The following is a 19076-nucleotide window of genomic DNA, read 5'->3' as shown; positions in this document are numbered from 1 at the left end:
CGAATGCAATGGTGCTGCTATGAAAACCTTGGCGACAGCATTGCAAGCATTGCAAGAACGGCACAAAAACCATTTTAACCATGCTACTCTGAATCTAGAGACAAAAGAGACCAAATATGGGGGTCAAAAATACCAATTGAAACAGTCTTGAATTCTGCCACATATAATTTAGCATCATTTAAGACTACAGTTTTGGCGGGGCACTATGGAACATAAAATAATCAAAGGGAACTCTTCATAGACATGGATCCATGTCTCTCTCTCCATTATCAAACATTGACTAGGATGATTGTGGAAAGGAAGACATTTGAAAATCTTGCAATCCAAAGGTCAATTCGCATGAAAAACTAAAGTCATGCTAATGACATAGAAGATTTCCGGTGCCATCATTAGTTCCTCCAGTTTCTCAATATCACGACGCAGCTATAAATCTTATCCATGATATAATACGGTTTTTGTTATAAGACCTTAGAAACACATGCATATAAATATAGAAACATAAACTATTGTCAACTAAAATTTGTCAGCCCAAACAATCAAACTCTTTACATACACTTTCAATTTTCCCATTGGATTATCCTCAAGGACGCCATCGGCGCTTCTTGCCAATCATTATCCAAAGCACAACTAAATCCCCAGCTCTCTCAGAAATTAACCATCTCACATCCATTTAAGAGTCCAACGACTACTGACCTTTACAAGGTTTTAGCGACTAAGATAGAGTTTCAGGTAAAAATAGATTTACAATTGACAAAACCCAAAAAACAAAACAAGTTCCTCAATTCATATCAATCAATTCATGTAGTAAATAATATGAATGAGTAAAGGCTTAATACATAGTTTGACAAGTGATCAACCTTCATTATCAACAAAATGCCAGTTTCAACAAAGAACAATGCCCATGAGAATTTAGTCATTAACTTTACAGATAAAAGAAGTACCTAATGCAAATAGTCTTGAAAGTTGATAATGAGAGACTTGTCATGGAAATCTTCCTAAGGTGGAACTCCAAGTGACCAATCTCTGGTACACAGCTTAGCCTCTGCATTTTCAGGCGAAAGGAACTATGATATATTATTTAGGATGTGTCCTCCAATACTAAAGGCTGACTTTGAGGCAACGGTAATGATATGAATGTGCAATATATCACGTGATAGGAATGTTTAATTTATCACGTGCCATGAGAGATAACTCGAAATATTGATGCGAATGAGCTTTCCAATAATCAAGGATATTGAGATCAAGGGATATTTTTCTATCAACCCTATTCTCCTCTAAATACAAGTCCAATTGTGACTTATTAGATTGTGAGTCAAAGTATTCACTTTCAAATGCATCATACTCATCAAGATTGTTCCTAATGTTTTCAACAATGTTCTCAATTGAAACATTACCTCGACTAATTGAACATGTAAAGCGATCATCTCTCAACGTAGAGGTCACATATTCATCAAAAAGCATATGAAGCTTTTCTCGAATGCTCCATATTGTTGGGGCTAACAATACAACCCAGAAGGGAGGGGGTGAATAGGTTATTTTCAAACTTTGACAATCTTTTGTGGAAATTAGTTAATGGCTAAGTAAAGATCACCAAGACCTGTTGTTTAAGTAGACTCTCACTAACTGTGACATCCTAAATTTTACCGATCCAATAAGTGTAATCGGATTGTTATGGGCTTGGATTATTTTAAAGCGGGCTAGATGATAAGACCGATGGGCCATGAGGAAAGTATGGGCTTAAGTAGTTAATGGGCCGCACGAAGATATTGAGCACGGGCTTGATCAATCAAATGATAAGATATGGACTTGGGCTTGGCTTGGAGCGGGCCAAGAGTCGGGTTCATTAAAATTGTGAATTAAGTCTAATGGGCCATGAAATGTTGTGGGATGAGCCCGATGGGCCAAAGACAGTATTTAGGCCCGAGCACTTTAATTTTCGATTAAGTTTATAGATTACCGTCATGATGGATTTAATTAGAAATTTTATTCAAAACCTATAAGCGATTGTAATTTTATTATCGAACACTAACTTTAGTAATTTCTCGAGATTAATTCTTGTTTGTATCATAGATTAGCGCTGAGACACTAATGCATCAATTCGATTTGTGTGAACTCATGGACTCGTATAGTTACAAAAGGATAAAATTATTTGTGGATTCGAAACGAAACTAAGTAGAAGATGTTTGAAACTATTAGACTAATTAACGACATGGAAAAGTTAACCATTCTCGAGCGCCAAGTGTCGACCATGAAGAAGAATGCGTGCATGGGAGCCACGACATGCATCTCTTCCCTCTCGGTTTCTTTCCAACCCGAAACCTTCAGAGCAATTTGTTGAGAGAGTGGGGAATGTCTTCTTAGTGCGGGGGATGAGGTATTCATCCACAAAGTAGCGGACATAGCGCAGCTCCCATGACTCCGGGAAGATCTCTTCTCAAATCAGTTGCCCGAAGAGATAAAACAGAAATCTTCGCTTTTCTTAATGGAGAGTATCCGGCTAATTGGAGGAAAAGTTATAAAGAGACTAACGGTTGAAGCAGTTGGTCGCGCATCCATTAAGAAAATGAACATAGACCTCGGTAGCTTTTTTATGATAGTGTCCCCGTCAACATGAAAGGTTAAAAAAAAAAGAAAAAGCGAGAGAGTCGGGATGTGACTTGATTTGCTACGACACAGTATTTTCTTAAAAACAGCATTTTTGGTAGCTGGATTTTGGAAGTCTCCAATAGTCCGAGCGTGTATAAGTTTTGAAAGCAAGATATACACGACTTTTGTAGAACTTAATAGCTTCTGCTTCCATGGAAGCTCGAAAATGTCAAAAGAATTTAGGGCCACATCTAGCTGAGGCCTCTAGAAGTAGGAAACTTTCCTGTATTTTATTGCTCTGTGGCTTGAACCTGTTGGTTATGATTCTTGTGTTCTGTTATCTCAGCCTTATAACAGCAAAGCCATTCCTAAATTCGGAGATTGAGACGAGACAAACCCTTCGTCAGCTGATGGATACACGCATGTATTCAATCGTGCGGTGGAGGAGAAGAAGGGCGCCGCTGGAACAGCACCAGTGACTACAGCCGAGACCCTTCATTTCAATGGTCAGTATTCGCGTGCTGATCCAAGGTCCGAAGTATGTGATGCTTTCACAGTGGCTCTTCATTTAGCTTTAGGGCTCTGTATTTTTCAATCAATTGAACGTGTCCATTTAGGATGATGGTCTCCTTGACTCTGCTTTCGTTATCTCCACGTTGGAGTCTCAAGGATGTTTGCGCTTTCCATGGCGAGGAAAATGATATCTTAGCTGCTCAGAAATGCACCACACCCTGTTTATCAATTCGCACAACTTGGGCGGGATTTGTCTGTACTGAGAGGAAATAGTATGCGTAGTTTATTTTATCCAGTGAGCATTCGATGTAGCGACAACATGAGGCTTGAAGTAGGGGTGAGCAGTGGTTTCAGATTCTGTTCAAGTTCCTCCTTAAACCTGGAACTTACCCATTGAAAGATGTTTTTCATTTTTTTAAACTCGGAACCTACCACACATTTCTTGAAAACTAGAACCTACCCTATCACAGATTTTAGGATCTACCTAAATTCTACCTAACTTATTAATTGATCAATTGTAGTAAATCAACATATTTAATAATTACCATTTGCTAATACAATCTATTGACTACAATTTATATTTAGACTCACAAAAAATATGAAACATTAATAAATTAAAAGTCTTAATCATAAAATGAAAATTCTAACTAGTGATTTCAGTTTATACACTTATTATCGAACATCATAGAATATTATAGAATTGCTTGTGATACAAAGAAAAGCACAAAAAGTTGTTTGATTCTAGGTCCCAGATTCTAAGTTTCAAGTTCCACCAACCTATAATCTAGAACCCATCCAGTGAAACATATTTTCTAATTTTTGGAAACAACCCATTTTCTAATTTTTGGAAACAACCCTGCATACATTTAAATCTAAAACCACATAGGTTCCTATCGGTCTAGTACTTAGGTTCCGACTCACTTTCAAATTCCAAAATCTACCTTGAAACCATGCTCACCTCTAGCCTGAAAAACAAATGTTATGCATTCATTAAGTTTTTTAGCATTTGCCAAATTCTGCATTGCCTTGTATTTTATTCATGCATTCCATGTGTATAATGGAGATAATACACAGCTGAGTTCGTATTCAGCTGGCTGCTTCCTCTAACTGATTAGGTGAGGAACGAGGCCTTTGAGTTCATAAAAAATAACCTCTGTTCAGGCTAGCTGTCATTTTAGGAACATCAGAGCACTAGAGTGACTGTAGTGGATCTTGGAAAGAACCTTTGAATGCCATAAAACCGCAATTAGAGCAAACTGCGGCTGCTAGAGCAACCATTGCATTCGTCGATCACAAACCGCTCAAAGGCAACCATGCTACTTTTCTATGTAATGGCTCGACTTCATCAGGCACATGTCTTGTTTTATGAAAAAAAATTGGCGGATATGCAAACATAGTGGAGTTGCTAGAAAGAGGAAAATTGTGAATACAGTATCACTACATTCCAGCACTTCCATTGAAATTGTTAAGAGACTTTAATTTTCAAGCAATACAGTATCGCTACATTCCAACACCACAATCCAATGATTCGGATCAGCAACTAGCGAAAGACAGAACACTTGCTGAATCTCCCGAATTCACTTGCCTAGAGATAAAAGTCGATTTACCATCCATGTACTTCTAGGGGTCTAGGTAGTTCGGAGCAGATGAGAAAAATCAGCCATAATTGACCGAACCTCTTAAGCTACAGCCTGTATCTGGTGTACCTTCCAGAATGCATTGGCGACACCAAAATAATTTGTTTAGCCGTGGAAGCATGATTAAGAGCCTTTGCTTGCCAACATGGCAAAATTTTTAAACGAATCTTCCTCGTTTGAGCCCTATCATCGGCTCATTTAGTTTGGCTTCTCACTCCAAGATCTTATACCTGATTATATCCAAATAACTTCTTCAAAATAGACAGTCCATGGCGCCAAGGCAATTACAATGAGGACAGTATTGGATACGCATCCAAATGAAAGGTAGTGAGCATTGCTGAATTTAATGATACTCTTGCTTAAACGTTAAAACTCAGAACCAAGGAGCTCCAAGTCAAAGACTTCCTTCTAAGGAGGATATCTATGATACTGCTAAGATGACTTTTGAGGCTTTTGTTCCCATGCTGTACATAGATGCAGGAGATGAATATTTGAGAAAATAAGTTCTACTTGAAGTGCATCTTGCCAATTCATGGAGTCATACTTATGTTGGGGTGTGGTTCATATTCCCATTGACAGGATGGTACGGGGGTCTCATATTTTATAGTTTGATCTCATATTTAATTGGTAGTTTGGCCTTGGGCCCAAAAATAGCTACTAGGTATACATAATCTCTTTCTCTAATACTTTAGGAATGTAATAGAGAAATGAAGTGCTAATTATAGTGGAATCCTTTGCTAGAGGTAGTTTAAGGTGAACTAGGACAAAATCTCATGTCTCGATTTTTCTTTCCCTTTTACTCTCTCTTTCCTTGTGATTATGAGCCTAATCTTAACAGCTTGATGTTGTTTGGTGGATCCACAGCCATTGGGTGTCATCAGCAGAATCAAGAGTTACGATGTTAGAAGTAAACCAAGAAAAACGTCGGTCATCCCAACCAAAGACAGACACACGTACTAATCCGAAAAGAACCCACAAAGAAGAGAACAAGGTGCCACAAGTAGTTATTCAGGCACCCTTAACTTCGCAATACATCAAACTCGGCATCCAACTCATGACTAGCCCTCTAGGAAGCTTTTCTTCCGCAGGACAAGATCCAAACTTAAACTCACTATAATTAGCCCAGAAGAATAAACCAACTTTCAAAGGCATGCTTTATTATCCATCTAAAACAAACACTAAAACAGATAGACAGTACCTTTTCCTGATAAGACGGCTATTGGCTTTCTTATATGAAGTTTCCCTTCTTTACATGCTGAATGATTGCCGGTGAGGTCACTTTTCCCCATAGGCTCCCTAACACAGACCTATATTGATTGCAGCTTTGCTCCATTAGGTGAAACTAAACTCTCAACGTACACTGTGAAGGCTATTATGTCCTCCTCCACGAACCTCTTTGTCATGACATTTCTCAGGATCATAGATAAGCATGTCCCACCAATCAAACTGAATGCTACCTTCCCTGCTCTGGTAGAGCACAATGGCTTCATGTAGCAATAAGTGATTAATGTCTGATTTGGGAGATCAACACTACACAACTTTGTCCAAGACGATCTTCCATCATAGTGTCTCATTATCCATGCCATCATGTCCACCTTCGCCATGCTTTCAAATAAGAGAAGGCATTCACCGATAACTCCTAGTACCCTGAATTCAGTGCCTTCATCGGCCTCTGGAAGAGGCAGCAACGCATCCTCAAACATCTCTGTGTTCATGCTGAACGAAACAATCTTCTTGTGTTCCCAAGTATCTCTTCCCCCAACTAGCCAATGAAGAAAACCATCTGCATAGGTCCCGACGTCCGGGAATACTTAAGGTCATCATGCTTGTCATGGACTCTCCTCCACGAACCAGTCTTTAGCGCGAAAACATCGAACACGTTATATACCACCGGAAACCCATATGCATCCCTAAGGCGACTATGCCGCAATATTTTGTAATCATCAGTTGAGGGATCATAGCCAAGTCCGCAAATGGTCATGCAACCAGCGTTTGGGATGTTTCTGGACTCCCCTGTTGCCGGGTTCCACAAGACAACGATCCGATGATCGTCGTACTCTAAGCAGACCAAACCGTTGCAGTATCCGACGATGCGGGGGCGACCTCCGTCGGGAGCTTCCACCGGAGGCCGAAGCTGGGTTAGAGGCATACCTTCATGACCAGCACGATCATCATCATGGAGTGATTCGCAGCTCACGGACAGAGGAGGGTTGGTGGCGAGGAGGATTCTTGGGGAAGAAGCGGAAATCTGAAGATGGGTCTTGGCGAATTGGGGAGAGGAGATCAGTGAGTTCCATCGCTTGCACACGCACTTGAACCTGAGCAGAGATTTCACGGGAAGCCGCAGGAGGATTTCGGTTTCGTCGTCTTCGCTGAGAGTCGACATGGCTACCTCTCTCCAACCTCCCCTGTTCCGACCACATGGATCTCCTCAAGCGAATCTTAATCGAGGATTTTGGTGATGATTCCGGGGCCAAGGTTCGGAGTAAGAAATTTCTTAAAAGCCCCCTAAATTGGAAGCTTTTTCTAAATCGGCCTCCATATTTGGACTTTTTCCTCAAAATACCCTTGAAGTGAATTGCCATGTTCCAATTGACATCCTCGGATTATGGTCGGTGCTAAAAACCACCGTCCGGCAGGCAGGCGAGCACGTGACGATCGCGTGTCAATCCTTGGCCGGTGGTACGATCGAGGCTGCCCAAATACCGTGATCACGTGTTAATTGACATGTACGCCGTGGATGGAAATATTTTCCTTGTGATTGTATTTGGACCATTGAGAAGTCATAGATTCGCGCATTGTGTGCCAGTGATTCAATGCATATTCCTGGATAAGTGTTTTTGTTGTGCATCAAAAGGTTAGACTTTTTTCTCCTGACACTTTTATCCTTTAAATAAGTAAGATTTCTCCCATTTGTATAAGCAAGAGTGCAAAATATAATGAAAATCCACCAACATCATCCCAACATCATACTGCTCTGTATAAAAACTAAATAACTATATCCAATTGCCAGTACCCCTTAAAACTATGTCTTGTCTTTTTCTCCATCCTCTACCAAATATATCCTACACACATGTACATTTGCCCATTACATTAAACCAAAAACTATCGATATCAAAACTATGCTTCCACACAATCCAAATTTCCAACATGGCATAAGAGCTCCCAAAGTCTATACATCCAATTAAGGTTGGCACAAGTAGGTGCTAATTTTTGTTTTTGCACTCACTTTCTAATATTCTTGTAGATTTCTCTTTTGGCCACATCTTCCAAAGTAAAAGAATAGCCCAAATATCAAAACTTGTCATGAGGGGACATTTAAGTATCAAAATTTAGGAAAATGACATTTTTTTGAAAAATGGGATACTTGAGTGCTAGGTTTGTGAACCCCGTCGAAAATCATACATGGCAATTTTTTTTTATTAATATTGCTCACCTACGTGACTCATCGAAGAGCTGACTCAATAAAGAAGTTCCAAGACGACGTTGTTTTGGCATGGATTTGGATTTTAATATAAATATTAATTAAATTAAATTTAAAATTAAATTTAGGAAGAAGATGAAGATTGCTAGCAGCTAAGAGCTCATCCCTCATTGTCGTCTCCCTGTCATCGCTAGGAAGGGTTAGTGATGGTAGGGGGAGGGTTGGGTAGGTTTGCAAAGCCTTGGGTAGAAATTGGCAACCCTGGCCAATTGGCAGTGAGGGCTAGGCCCTCGCCCAAATCTGGGGCGAACGTTGCGACCCTTCCCCAGATTCGGTGAGGGTCATCGACCGTCGCCCATTGTCATGACCTTTGTCCCAGATCTGGATGAGGGCTTGCAGGCCCTTGCCAACTCTCCCCCCACCATTGCCAGCCCTTCGTAGTTACGGTAGGGAGGTGGCGGTGAGGGCTGAGCCCTCGCCGCCTGCAATCTTCATCTTCTTCCTCTCTCTCTCTCTCTCTCTCTCTCTCTCTCTTAATAAATAAAATATATATAGTCTTACATTTAATTTAACTAATATTTATATCAATTATCTAGTCATGTCAACAAAACAGTGTTGTTTTTGCACTTGTCTAACCATGTCAACATGCAAAATGATGTCATTTTGCACTTGTTTCGCCAAAAAACGCCAAGTATGAAATTTGGTTGAATTTTTTTGCCGTTGGTACTTAATTGATCAATTTTTGCTTCAATTTTGGTACTCAAGTGTCATTTTCCTAATTTTTGGCATTTAAGTGTCCCCTCTTGCCAAGGTTTGATACTCCAAGTATCTAGAATTCCATCTTCCCATGATGGCGCTTGGGTTGAGTCAACGATATGATTTTGGTAAGCAAAGGAGATTACTCGAAGCTATTGGATAAGATAGGCTTCAGTCCTTTCCTAGAGGTTGTCCCATGGTCCTTTGGCAAGAGCTCCCTTGAAATGTGGTTTTTCCACATGAATATGGTCACGCTTCGCTCATCTAGAAGTTGGCCCTAGGGCCCACTCCTCTTGGTTGGTTTGGTATATTGGGGATTCCTCTTGGAGGTAGTATGAAGGAGGTTGTCTTGAAGCTTATGTGCATAAAAAATGGCCATCATTACTTTATTTTGGAAGACAAGTAGAAGGTCAATCCCCATTTAGATATGGAGTTCCATCAGAATTACAGATGCTCGTGTCGTGGGCGGTTGATCCTTGGGTGCGGAATAGCCTGTATGGCGCCTAGTGAGCCAAAGAATAGCAAACCAGCCTTTCTTCTATACTTGTTCATAAGAACAGTATGATGAATAGCATCTTCATATCAGATTATATCACACCAAGCTTAGTTCGGGTATCTAATCCATCGAGTGAGGCACACAAAATGCTTTAGGCACAATAATTAGTTTCAGCCTATCATGACCTCATTAGGAGAGCGGCATTAGCTTTTGACTAGTTTGTGTATGAAAGGTCAACCCCGCCTTCAGAGTTCCAAAGAGATATAATATTTTTATACTAGAACTCCTAGCACCAATCATCCTAACGTCACTTTCATAGACAAATTATATTCATTCCTTCTTCTCACTCACTTTTCACTCGATAATCTTAAGCTCCACTCACGATGAGACATGAGCATTGGATAATCACGTATTGTGACATTTCTTTCTATGTTTATTGTCTGAGACCCTTTTTGCGAGTCATCAACGCACTATTTCTGAGGAGAATGTGAGGATGCTAGAGAACATTAACGCACTCTCTAAGTGTGTTTGGGGCGCAGCTGGTTTTTCTTCTTTTCTCTCTGGGATGCACCACGTGGCAACATCATTATGATGCTGATTGTTCTATCGTCTTTGGCAGTTTCTCTTTATTTGATCAATTGAGTACCTGCCGAGCTTTGTTCCAAAGCCACAGCTTGATGGCAAAACTTTCCCTCGGTTCACGAGTTATCCCCATCCAGTTTGCTTCTGTCTTCGAGGTCCATTTGCAGTTGGGGTTGATTCCTCTCAAGCATGTAAGTTTGTTTGGTCTTTTATTTTCCTTTTAACATCTTATTTGTATGGATACTTGTCGTCTCATCCCTTCCTACAGGTCTGGCGGCCTCCATCCAATGTTGTGGAGGAGACCCATAATGATGATTTGCGATGGTTGAGCACGATGAGGGTCGCTTCCGGAGGGTTATATTCCAGTGAAATTCTCATGAGCGAGTGCTACCTTTCTACCAGAGGAGATGCGTCACGGGTTCTTGTTGCCCCTCCTAGAGATACTTTCGTGGACAAAAGGTCCCCCTCCACCGGAGCTTTTGGTTGGCATTCTAGGTCTCTTAAGATTTTGAGGGCATAGATTATGCGGCTTGCTTTAGATAGCTCCCTATGATATTCATGATGGCTAGGGTGTTAGAAATAGTTTTTTTGAATGAAAAAAATGTGATTATTGGATACGAAAAGTAGTGATTGTGGACATGAAGAGAAGTGATGATTGATCATGAAAGATGCTGACGGTGGGATAAAGTACCTATTCTCAATAGATGTGTTGCTTGTTTGTCTATAAATGCAGCCAAATCATACATTATTCAACATAACTATTCAATAACAACAACCTTCTCTTCTTCATTACTCTCTTTTCTTCACAAAATTCCTCTTTTTACACAAAATTTTAACAAATATTCAAGGTAAAATTCCAAGAGAGAAATTGAGTGATTGCTAAGCTCATTTCTATGTGGCTTTGATGTATATATTGAAGGTATATTTGTTTTAAAATTAGCAACAACAGCAATGGGGGTAAATAATTCCCTGAGATATATATCATGATCATCATGCATCAAAGAACTATGAACTACCGCTCTATCTTAATGAACCATCATATATCCCAACATAGGGGAAGATGCAGCAGGTTGGGCTATCAGGGTACATCTTTTGAGGCTAAGAAGCCTGTGGACCATCGCTCGATCACTATGTGAAGGCACATAGCATAGAATTGATTAACCGCCAGTTAACTAAGCAAAAGGCTGTGCTGATCGCCAAGTTGAGTGGATACGCAACTTAGGAGCCGCTTGAGCCCGTCGTTTTTTTTTTTTTTGGTCGAAGAGCCCGTCGTTTGATTCCTGCTTCTTCCTTGCCTTTCTCTGGTGGGATGCTTCCTGTCCCAGTCGTTTCCAGATTTCATGGTGCTGGTCCTTCTGACATAGCTGGAGCTGGCAATTTCTCTTGTGGTGGGTATTGGCCCTTGGATTCCAGCCGGTGTGGCGTTCTCTAGATGGTAATAGCAGAGTGATTGCATTTCCTCTTTTTTTTTTTCGCCAGAAAGAATTCATTTTAAAAAAGAACCGTTAGGAGAGTTGATATGGCGCTTTTGCTGATGCTGCATTGATGGTCGGGCGCCAATTCAGAGATCTAACAGCTAGCTAACGATATTAGTGCCAAATCGGCAATTTCCGTCCGGTAATCTTGTGAGACCTCACATCGAGCCAAACTGAGATTGAGATACTTGATGGAAAAAGATAAAGCTTGGTTCCTGTGGTGTCAATGATCACGAGTCACGTGTATTAGAACTCCATATCAGAATTTCTTCCACTTTCCTGTTCCGGAATCCATTGATGAAACTGCTTTTATGAGCCTTAACCCACCCATTTACTTATCCTGAATTGCGAATTAAGTTGTCATCAATCATTACCGACAAAACCAAGAACTTTGTCATGATTCGCTTGTACTTAACTGAGAACTGTTGGAGATATGCCAGGATCGGACTTGAAATCGTGATCGGATCGAGAAGGTTGTGATGATTTCAATCTAGGATTGCGGGTGATTATAATTGATAGATTATATCAATCCAAGATTGGATTTGATTCAATGTATCTTCATTTAGTTTTTCCACAGTTAGACATTCATTGTACTATAAATAGGAGCTTGTACAATGTAAAATATACGACTGATATACATAAATTATAAGTCGTTCTTCACCTTCTTGGCCTATTCCTCAAACTCTGACAAGAACCAGAAGATCAGCTATCCTGAGGACAACGATTTGAAGAACAGGGTTCTATCGTAGGCACTGTAACAGGAGCCAAAAAAAAAAAAAAAAAAACCCTCAAGCCTTTATGAGTTCAATGAAGCTCTCCAGATTCTTCAAAGATGACCCTCCTTCACTCACACTCTTCCTGGCCATCTCCTTCATCCTCTGACAATTTGCCTTTATCTCATCACTCCCAAGAACTGCTTGTATCTTTGTCCTCACTTCATGCCTGGTTATCACTCCATTTTCATCGGCATCCACTCCTAGACCCACCCTCCACACATCACATATGAAGCTCCTGTTCAGGCGCTGATCTGTAAAGTAGGGCCTGCAAAGAAGTGGGACCCCATTGCTCAGGCCTTCCAGTGTAGAATTCCACCCACAGTGAGTGAAGAAGCATGCCACCGAAGGGTGTGCTAGGACCTCCTCTTGTGGTGCCCACTGGATCACCTTCCCATGATTCCTCACCCTTTGGAGGAACGTGTCGTGGAACTTGTTGACTGGCGCATCAGTCATGTCTGGGCGTACAACCCACAGGAACGGTCGGCCGATCTGCTCGAGGCCGTGGGCAAGCTCATAGAATTGTTCCGGGCTGAAGATTGTTGTGCTTCCAAAGGCTACATAGATGACGGACCGGGGTGGATGCTGGTCCAGCCAGTTCGAGCAAGTCGAATCCTCGTTCCACAGGCTTCCTCTGCGATGGAGTAATCGGGTGCTTGCTAATAATGGACCAACTGGGAGAACTCCGGGAATAATTCCACAAGCCGATGCCTCAAGTTCATGGAACGAATTGCAAAGATATGAGGTTGAATATGTGCTGTGATGGACGATGGTCGACGCCCATTTGAATAATACTTTCTGCACCGTCAGGTCTTCAGGGAAAGTCCAGGTGAGGTCATCGCTCTTATATGAGGGAAGGTCCTTCGATATTGAGATCGCATCATTCTTCAGAGCAATGCCTGCATGAATTTTTTAGGCGAAATTAGATTATCTTTTAGACTACCTGTTCCTACAAGCACATAAGCTAATTGCATGATTCTTTAATGTGCCCCCTGCCAGTAAAGCAATCGAGAGAGAGAGAGAGAACACATATTAAGGCTTCTCTAGATTTGACTGTTCATGGGTTCTGGCTCTGGGTCCTTACCCTCGTTGTCTATGACTCCACCCTCAATCAGCTTTCGAATATGAAGTATCAAGGCCAGAGACGAAACTGAGGCGGGCCAAAATCCAGCTCGCTTGATACCCATCCTTTCGGCAACTTCCAGTGCCCATCCGGCAGTAAGGTCTGCAATTACAAAGTTGATCTGCTCATCTTCGTTGCCCTTTGACTGCTGCTTCACTTTCTCAATGAACTCCTGCAAATAACCTGGCATCACTCTTGATATGCTCTCCACCAGCTTCGCCCAGTCCTTGCGCTCCTCGTCAGTCTCGAGCCCATCTGGAAATGCAACGAAATCAATCGGATTCGATCCATCATCTAGCTGGTTTGCGGCCATCACTTGCGCATGAACAGACTCGGTGTTCACAACGGTAACCTTGATGCCATGATCAGCAATACAGTGGGACAGTTTCAGGAGAGGAGTGACATGACCTTGTAAAGGAAATGGTATACATAGGACATGTTTTAGCTCTGCCATTGTTGACAACAAATGAGGGACAGTTCCTTCGCACGCTTTCTACTGGCTTCCTAAAGCTCAGATTCGACTGTAATTGTCTCGTTATGAAGTGACTCTGAGGGACTTTGGTACTAGGCTTTCTGTTGAGCGAGATCCACACGGAACTCTTTACTAAAGCAATCAATTTAGTATTTTGGCAGCAATTAAACTACATCCTTATGTCGTTCTGACTTCGTGAGCTATCAGCCCCACAATCGTCGATAGCCCCACTAAAGATGTTGATGATGTTCATTCGGTTTTAAAATAATCGAGGAATGGGACCACATATAGTCATTACGTTTGGAATAGCTGGAAGTCCACTCTCTAAGAAATGATAAAGATGAACCAGAAATTCTACAAATGAGTACAAAAATCACGTGATAGATAAATAATTCCATGCACCATAAATGTAAGCAACATTGACCAGTAACGAGCAAGATCCCACACGGAACCCATTACTAAAGCAATCAATTAAATATTTTGGCAGCAATTGAGCTACATCCTTAAGTGGTCCCGACTTTGTGAGCTATTAGCTCCACAATTGTCGAGTTGATGATGTTCATTAGATTTAAAGATAATTGAAGAATGCGGCCACATATAGTCATTAGGTTTGGAAAAGTTGGAAGTCCACACTTTAGGAAATGTTAAAGATGAACCACAAATTCCACAAACGAGTACAAACATTTTGTGAAAGATGAATAATTCCATGGACCATAAATGTAAGTAACATTGACCAGCAATGAGCAAGTATTTCATGTGGCTAATGCGTCAACTAACCTCAACCGGGTCGTCAAATTTGCTGAGCAAGATCCACACGAAACCCATTACTAAAGCAATCAATTTAGTATTTTGGTAGCAATTGAGCTACATCCTCAAGCCGTTCTGACTTCGTGAATTATTAGCCCCACAATTATCAGTAGTCTCATGTAAAGATGTTGATGATGTTCATTAGGTTTAAAAATAATTGAGGAATGATTTTGTTTGGCAACATCCTCAAGTTAGACTCCTAATCACTTGTCGGAACCTAGCTCCTTCCGAATCAACGGGACCACCCTTCCACTTGGGTTTGGCACAACAAGGTACTGATTTTGTTTTTGCAATTGCTAATCTTTGTGCAGTTTTCTCTTTTAGCTGCATCTTCCCGTGATGGAACTTGGGCTCAGTCAGGGGTCTGATTTGGATAGCCAAGGAGATTACTTGGAACCATGGGAGAAGATGGGCTACAGTCATTTTGCTTGGTCGTTTTCAACTCTGTTGTTGGATAACGTAGCAACAGCGCTCACAGTTCCCAACATTTGGAAACTGGGAAAATGGAGATAGGTTCCTTATACAGCCTACTTTGAGAGAGCAAGAAAAGGAAAAGGTCGTGAGAAAAGAAATTCAAATGGTGCTCAAGGCAATTACGGAACGCATATAACTAGTGAACCTAGTACCAAAACCTCTTCTACCCAGAAGGAGGTCTACCTAGGTTCACAAAAAGTTGCAGAGCGAGAGGCAGCATGTTGAAGCACAAGCACTATAGAAGTGGATACGAAGCCAACCAGAGGAGACTCAATGGTTCATTGTGGAGCCATTGGCAGAAGAACTGGCTCAGGTGAGTCTTGACCATATAATGGTGGTGTAAGAAAGCCCAAAACTGAAGCTGAACAGGTCATGAAGGGGAAAGATGCAAGATGGCCAGGCCATGAGCATTGAATTTGAGCAGAAGTAGATGATCATCCCAGGAGGAGGCTTAGTGACTCTACGCTGCATCAAGACCCTACATATGGCAGCGTTGCTGTTCAATTGCCTGTTCGTTGTGACAGTGGATTGATATCTTGTAGTTCCCCAAGACAGATTGGTGAGGCAAAATCCACAGTCGGAGCACATCGAGTCCTCTTCTTAGTGCGCATATCATCAAGCAAGTCTTGGGGGCAGAGGAGGTGGAATGTCTTCTCAGTGTGGGAGATGAGGAATTCGTCCACAAGTAGTGGACATAGCGCAGCTCCCATGACTCCAGGAAGATCTCTTCTCAAATCAGTTGGCCGAGGAGATAAAACAGAAATCTTCGCTTTTCTTAATGGAGAGTATCCAGCAAATTGGAGGAAATTTATACAGAGGCTAACAGTTGAAGCAGTTGATCACGCATCCATTAAGAAAATGAACATAATTTAGTCTCTAAATAATTTAGTCTTGTTCCATTTAGAGAAACCAGACCTCGGCGGCTTTTTTATGATCATGTCCCTGTTGATGAAACTGCTTTTATGAGCCTTAACATACCATTTGCTTATCCTGAATTGCGAATTAAGTTGTCATCAATCATTACCTACAAAATCGAGAACTTTGTCATGATTCGCCCGTACTTGACTGAGGACCAGAAGATCAGCTATCCTGAGGACAACAATTTGAAGAAGAGTAAAACAGAGTTCTTTCTTAGGCACTGTAACAGGAGCAACAAATAAAAACCCTCAAGCCTTTATGAGTTCAATTAAGCTCTCCAGATTCTTCAAGGATGACCCTCCTTCACTCACACTCTTCCTGGCCATCTCCTTCATCCTCTGACAATTTGCCTTTATCTCATCACTCCCAAGAACTGCTAGTATCTTTGTCCTCACTTCATGCCTGGTTATCACTCCATTTTCATCGGCATCCACTCCTAGACCCACCCTCCACACATCACATATGAAGCTCCTGTTCAGGCGCTGATCTGCAAAGTAGGGCCTGCATAGAAGTGGGACCCCATTGCTCAGGCCTTCCATTGTAGAATTCCACCCACAGTGAGTGAAGAAGCATGCCACTGAAGGGCGTGCTAGGACCTCCTCTTGTGGTGCCCATTGGACCACCTTCCCATGATTCTTCACCCTTTGGAGGAACGTGCCATGGAACTTGTTGACTGGCACGTCAGTCATGTCTGGGCGTACAACCCACAGGAATGGTCGGCCGATCTGCTCGAGGCCATGGGCAAGCTCATAGAATTGCTCCGGGCTGAAGATTGTTGTGCTTCCAAAGGCTACATAGATGACTGACTGGGGAGGATGCTGGTCCAGCCAGTTCGAGCAAGTCGAATCCTCATTCCACAGGCTTCCTCTTTGATGGAGTAATCGGGTGCTTGCTAACAATGGACCAACCGGGAGAACTCCAGGAGTAATTCCACAAGTCGATGCCTCAAGTTCATGGAACGAATTGCAAAGATATGAGGTTGAATGTGTGCTGTTATGGACGATGGCCAACATCCATTTGAAAAATACTTTCTGCACCGTCAGGTCTTCAGGGAAACTCCAGGTGAGGTCATCGCTCTTATATGAGGGAAGGTCCTTCGATATCGGGATCACATCACTCTTCAGAGCAATGCCTGCATGAAATTTTGAGGTGAAATTAGATTATCTTTTAGACTACCTTGCATGATTCTTTAATGTGCCCCCTGCCAATAAACCAATTGAGAGAGACAGAGTACATCACACATTAAGGCTTCCCAAGATTTGACTGTTAAGGTTCTAGCTCTGGCCCCTTACCCTCGTTGTCTATGACTCCACCCTCAATCAGCTTTGGAATATGAAGTGTCAAGGCCAGAGCCGAAACTGAGGCGGCCCAAAATCCAGCTCGCTTAATTCCCATCCTTTCGGCAACTTCCAGTGCCCATCCGGCAATCAGGTCCACCATTACAAAGCTGATCTGCTTATCTTCATTGCCCTTTGACTGCTGCTTCACTTTCTCAATCAACTCCTGCAAATGACCCGGCATCACTCTTGATATGCTCTCCAGCAGCTTCGCCCAGTCCTTGCGCTCCTCATCAGTCTCAAGCCCATCTGGAAATGCAACGAAATTAATCCGATTCGATCCATCATCTGGTTGGTTTGCGGCCATTACTTGCGCATGAACAGACTCGGTGTTCACAACGGTAACCTTGATGCCATGATTAGCAATACACTGGGACAGTTTCAGGAGAGGGGTGACATGACCTTGTGCAGGAAATGGTATACATAGGACATGTTTTAGCTTTGCCATTGTTGACACCAAATGAGGGACAGTTCCTTCGCACGCTTTCTACTGGCTTCTTAAAGCTCAGATTCGATTGTAATTGTCTCGTTATGAAGTGACTCTCGGGGACTTTGGTACTTGGCTTTCTGTAGAGTTATCTTTGTCCGTCTACGCAGGTTTGTTTTTTTCACGTCTGCATTTTGTTATCAACAAATTGACGCTCTCATGGAACAGATGAAATAAATCAAAAAATGTATTTTTGTTCAAGAATGAAATCTTATGGGAACTGTGCATAAGTTTTGGGTTGTCCTTTTTATTGAGAAGATAAAGTTGTCGTCTTCCATTGAAAGCAAACGTGTTGAAAAAAATGCTACGTACGTACAAAGCACGCTGGGTGCTAGGTCTTCACTTGTGGTTCCGTTTATCTCGTCCACACGAGTCATTTCATGTAATTTCCATTCTGGTGCGACACTTGAGAGAGTACATCCTCCGTTGTATATCAAGTTCATAGTGGATTTTGCCATTGATACGGATATTCTTTTTGGATTGGATTTTTTTAAACTTGAATATGAAGCGAGTTGTTATACTTATGTTTACACAATCTCAGTATTGTTGCAAAGGAGAAGTGATGAAACTATAAATATATTGAACAAGGAAATGAATTTGACACTAGGTTTACGGGATTCAGTCAATGAGACCTACTCCACAAGTAGAGCACCACATAATTTCACTATAGAACGAAATATACAATGGATATTTCAACTATACTCAAGTGACACAATTGCTGTTTCCAGCATCCAATCACACATCCAACGAGGTACTCGGTATTTAGCTCATGCAATTGATGATAAAATAATTTTTCAATGCAATTCACAAATCTTATCAAGCGATTTATTGTCTTCATGGTGTAAGTCACGAGTCGCACGATTAAATTGTTAGGGCCGAAAGCTCCTCTATGCACTGATGTGTTGAAACCAAAAACTCACCTCTTTATAATATTAGGATCCAAAATAGTATAACTCCTTATAGCCTATTCAAACTAGGAATCCAACTCTAATGTTGGAGGTCAAATCACAAGCCTTACTTGGATTTTGCATGTCCACTCAGACCAGGTTTTCTCAACATGCTCAAATTTAAGATATATTCTCAATAAAATGTCATGAATGCAAGAGGATTAAACTAACTCATCCTTTGGGTAATTTGAATACGCACTGGCCATTCCAATTTCCCAGAAACAAGAAGATGTCATTGGAAAAAATAGCTATGAATTTCCCCTTATTAG

General features: G+C 41.5%; 3 protein-coding genes across 3 annotated transcripts; all 3 read right to left on the bottom strand.

Moving 5' to 3' along the window:
- Positions 1-5664: 5664 nt before the first annotated feature.
- LOC108954901 (F-box/kelch-repeat protein At3g23880-like) lies at positions 5665-7211 on the bottom strand. Its single transcript, XM_018861581.2, has one exon. The coding sequence runs from the start codon at positions 7120-7122 to the stop codon at positions 6499-6501; it is 624 nt and encodes a 207-aa protein (XP_018717126.2). The 5' UTR covers positions 7123-7211; the 3' UTR covers positions 5665-6498.
- Positions 7212-12010: 4799 nt separating this feature from the next.
- Positions 12011-13973, bottom strand: LOC104417099 (UDP-glycosyltransferase 83A1-like). The gene is made up of 2 exons (XM_010028417.3): positions 13327-13973; positions 12011-13141 (listed from the first exon to the last, which is right to left on the bottom strand). The coding sequence occupies exons 1-2, from the start codon at positions 13817-13819 to the stop codon at positions 12258-12260; spliced, it is 1377 nt and encodes a 458-aa protein (XP_010026719.1). The 5' UTR covers positions 13820-13973; the 3' UTR covers positions 12011-12257.
- A 1016-nt stretch (positions 13974-14989) lies between these two features.
- On the bottom strand, positions 14990-17952 carry LOC104417098 (UDP-glycosyltransferase 83A1-like). The gene is made up of 2 exons (XM_010028416.3): positions 17329-17952; positions 14990-17168 (listed from the first exon to the last, which is right to left on the bottom strand). Exons 1-2 carry the CDS (start codon positions 17819-17821, stop codon positions 16285-16287), a joined length of 1377 nt encoding a protein of 458 aa, XP_010026718.1. The 5' UTR covers positions 17822-17952; the 3' UTR covers positions 14990-16284.
- Between the last annotated feature and the right edge of the window lie 1124 nt (positions 17953-19076).

This window comes from Eucalyptus grandis, chromosome 8, assembly GCF_016545825.1.
Source record: "Eucalyptus grandis isolate ANBG69807.140 chromosome 8, ASM1654582v1, whole genome shotgun sequence".
Classification (NCBI taxonomy): domain Eukaryota; kingdom Viridiplantae; phylum Streptophyta; class Magnoliopsida; order Myrtales; family Myrtaceae; genus Eucalyptus; species Eucalyptus grandis.
Note: the sequence above shows the minus strand (reverse complement) of the source record. Positions and strands in the feature narration are given on the sequence as shown.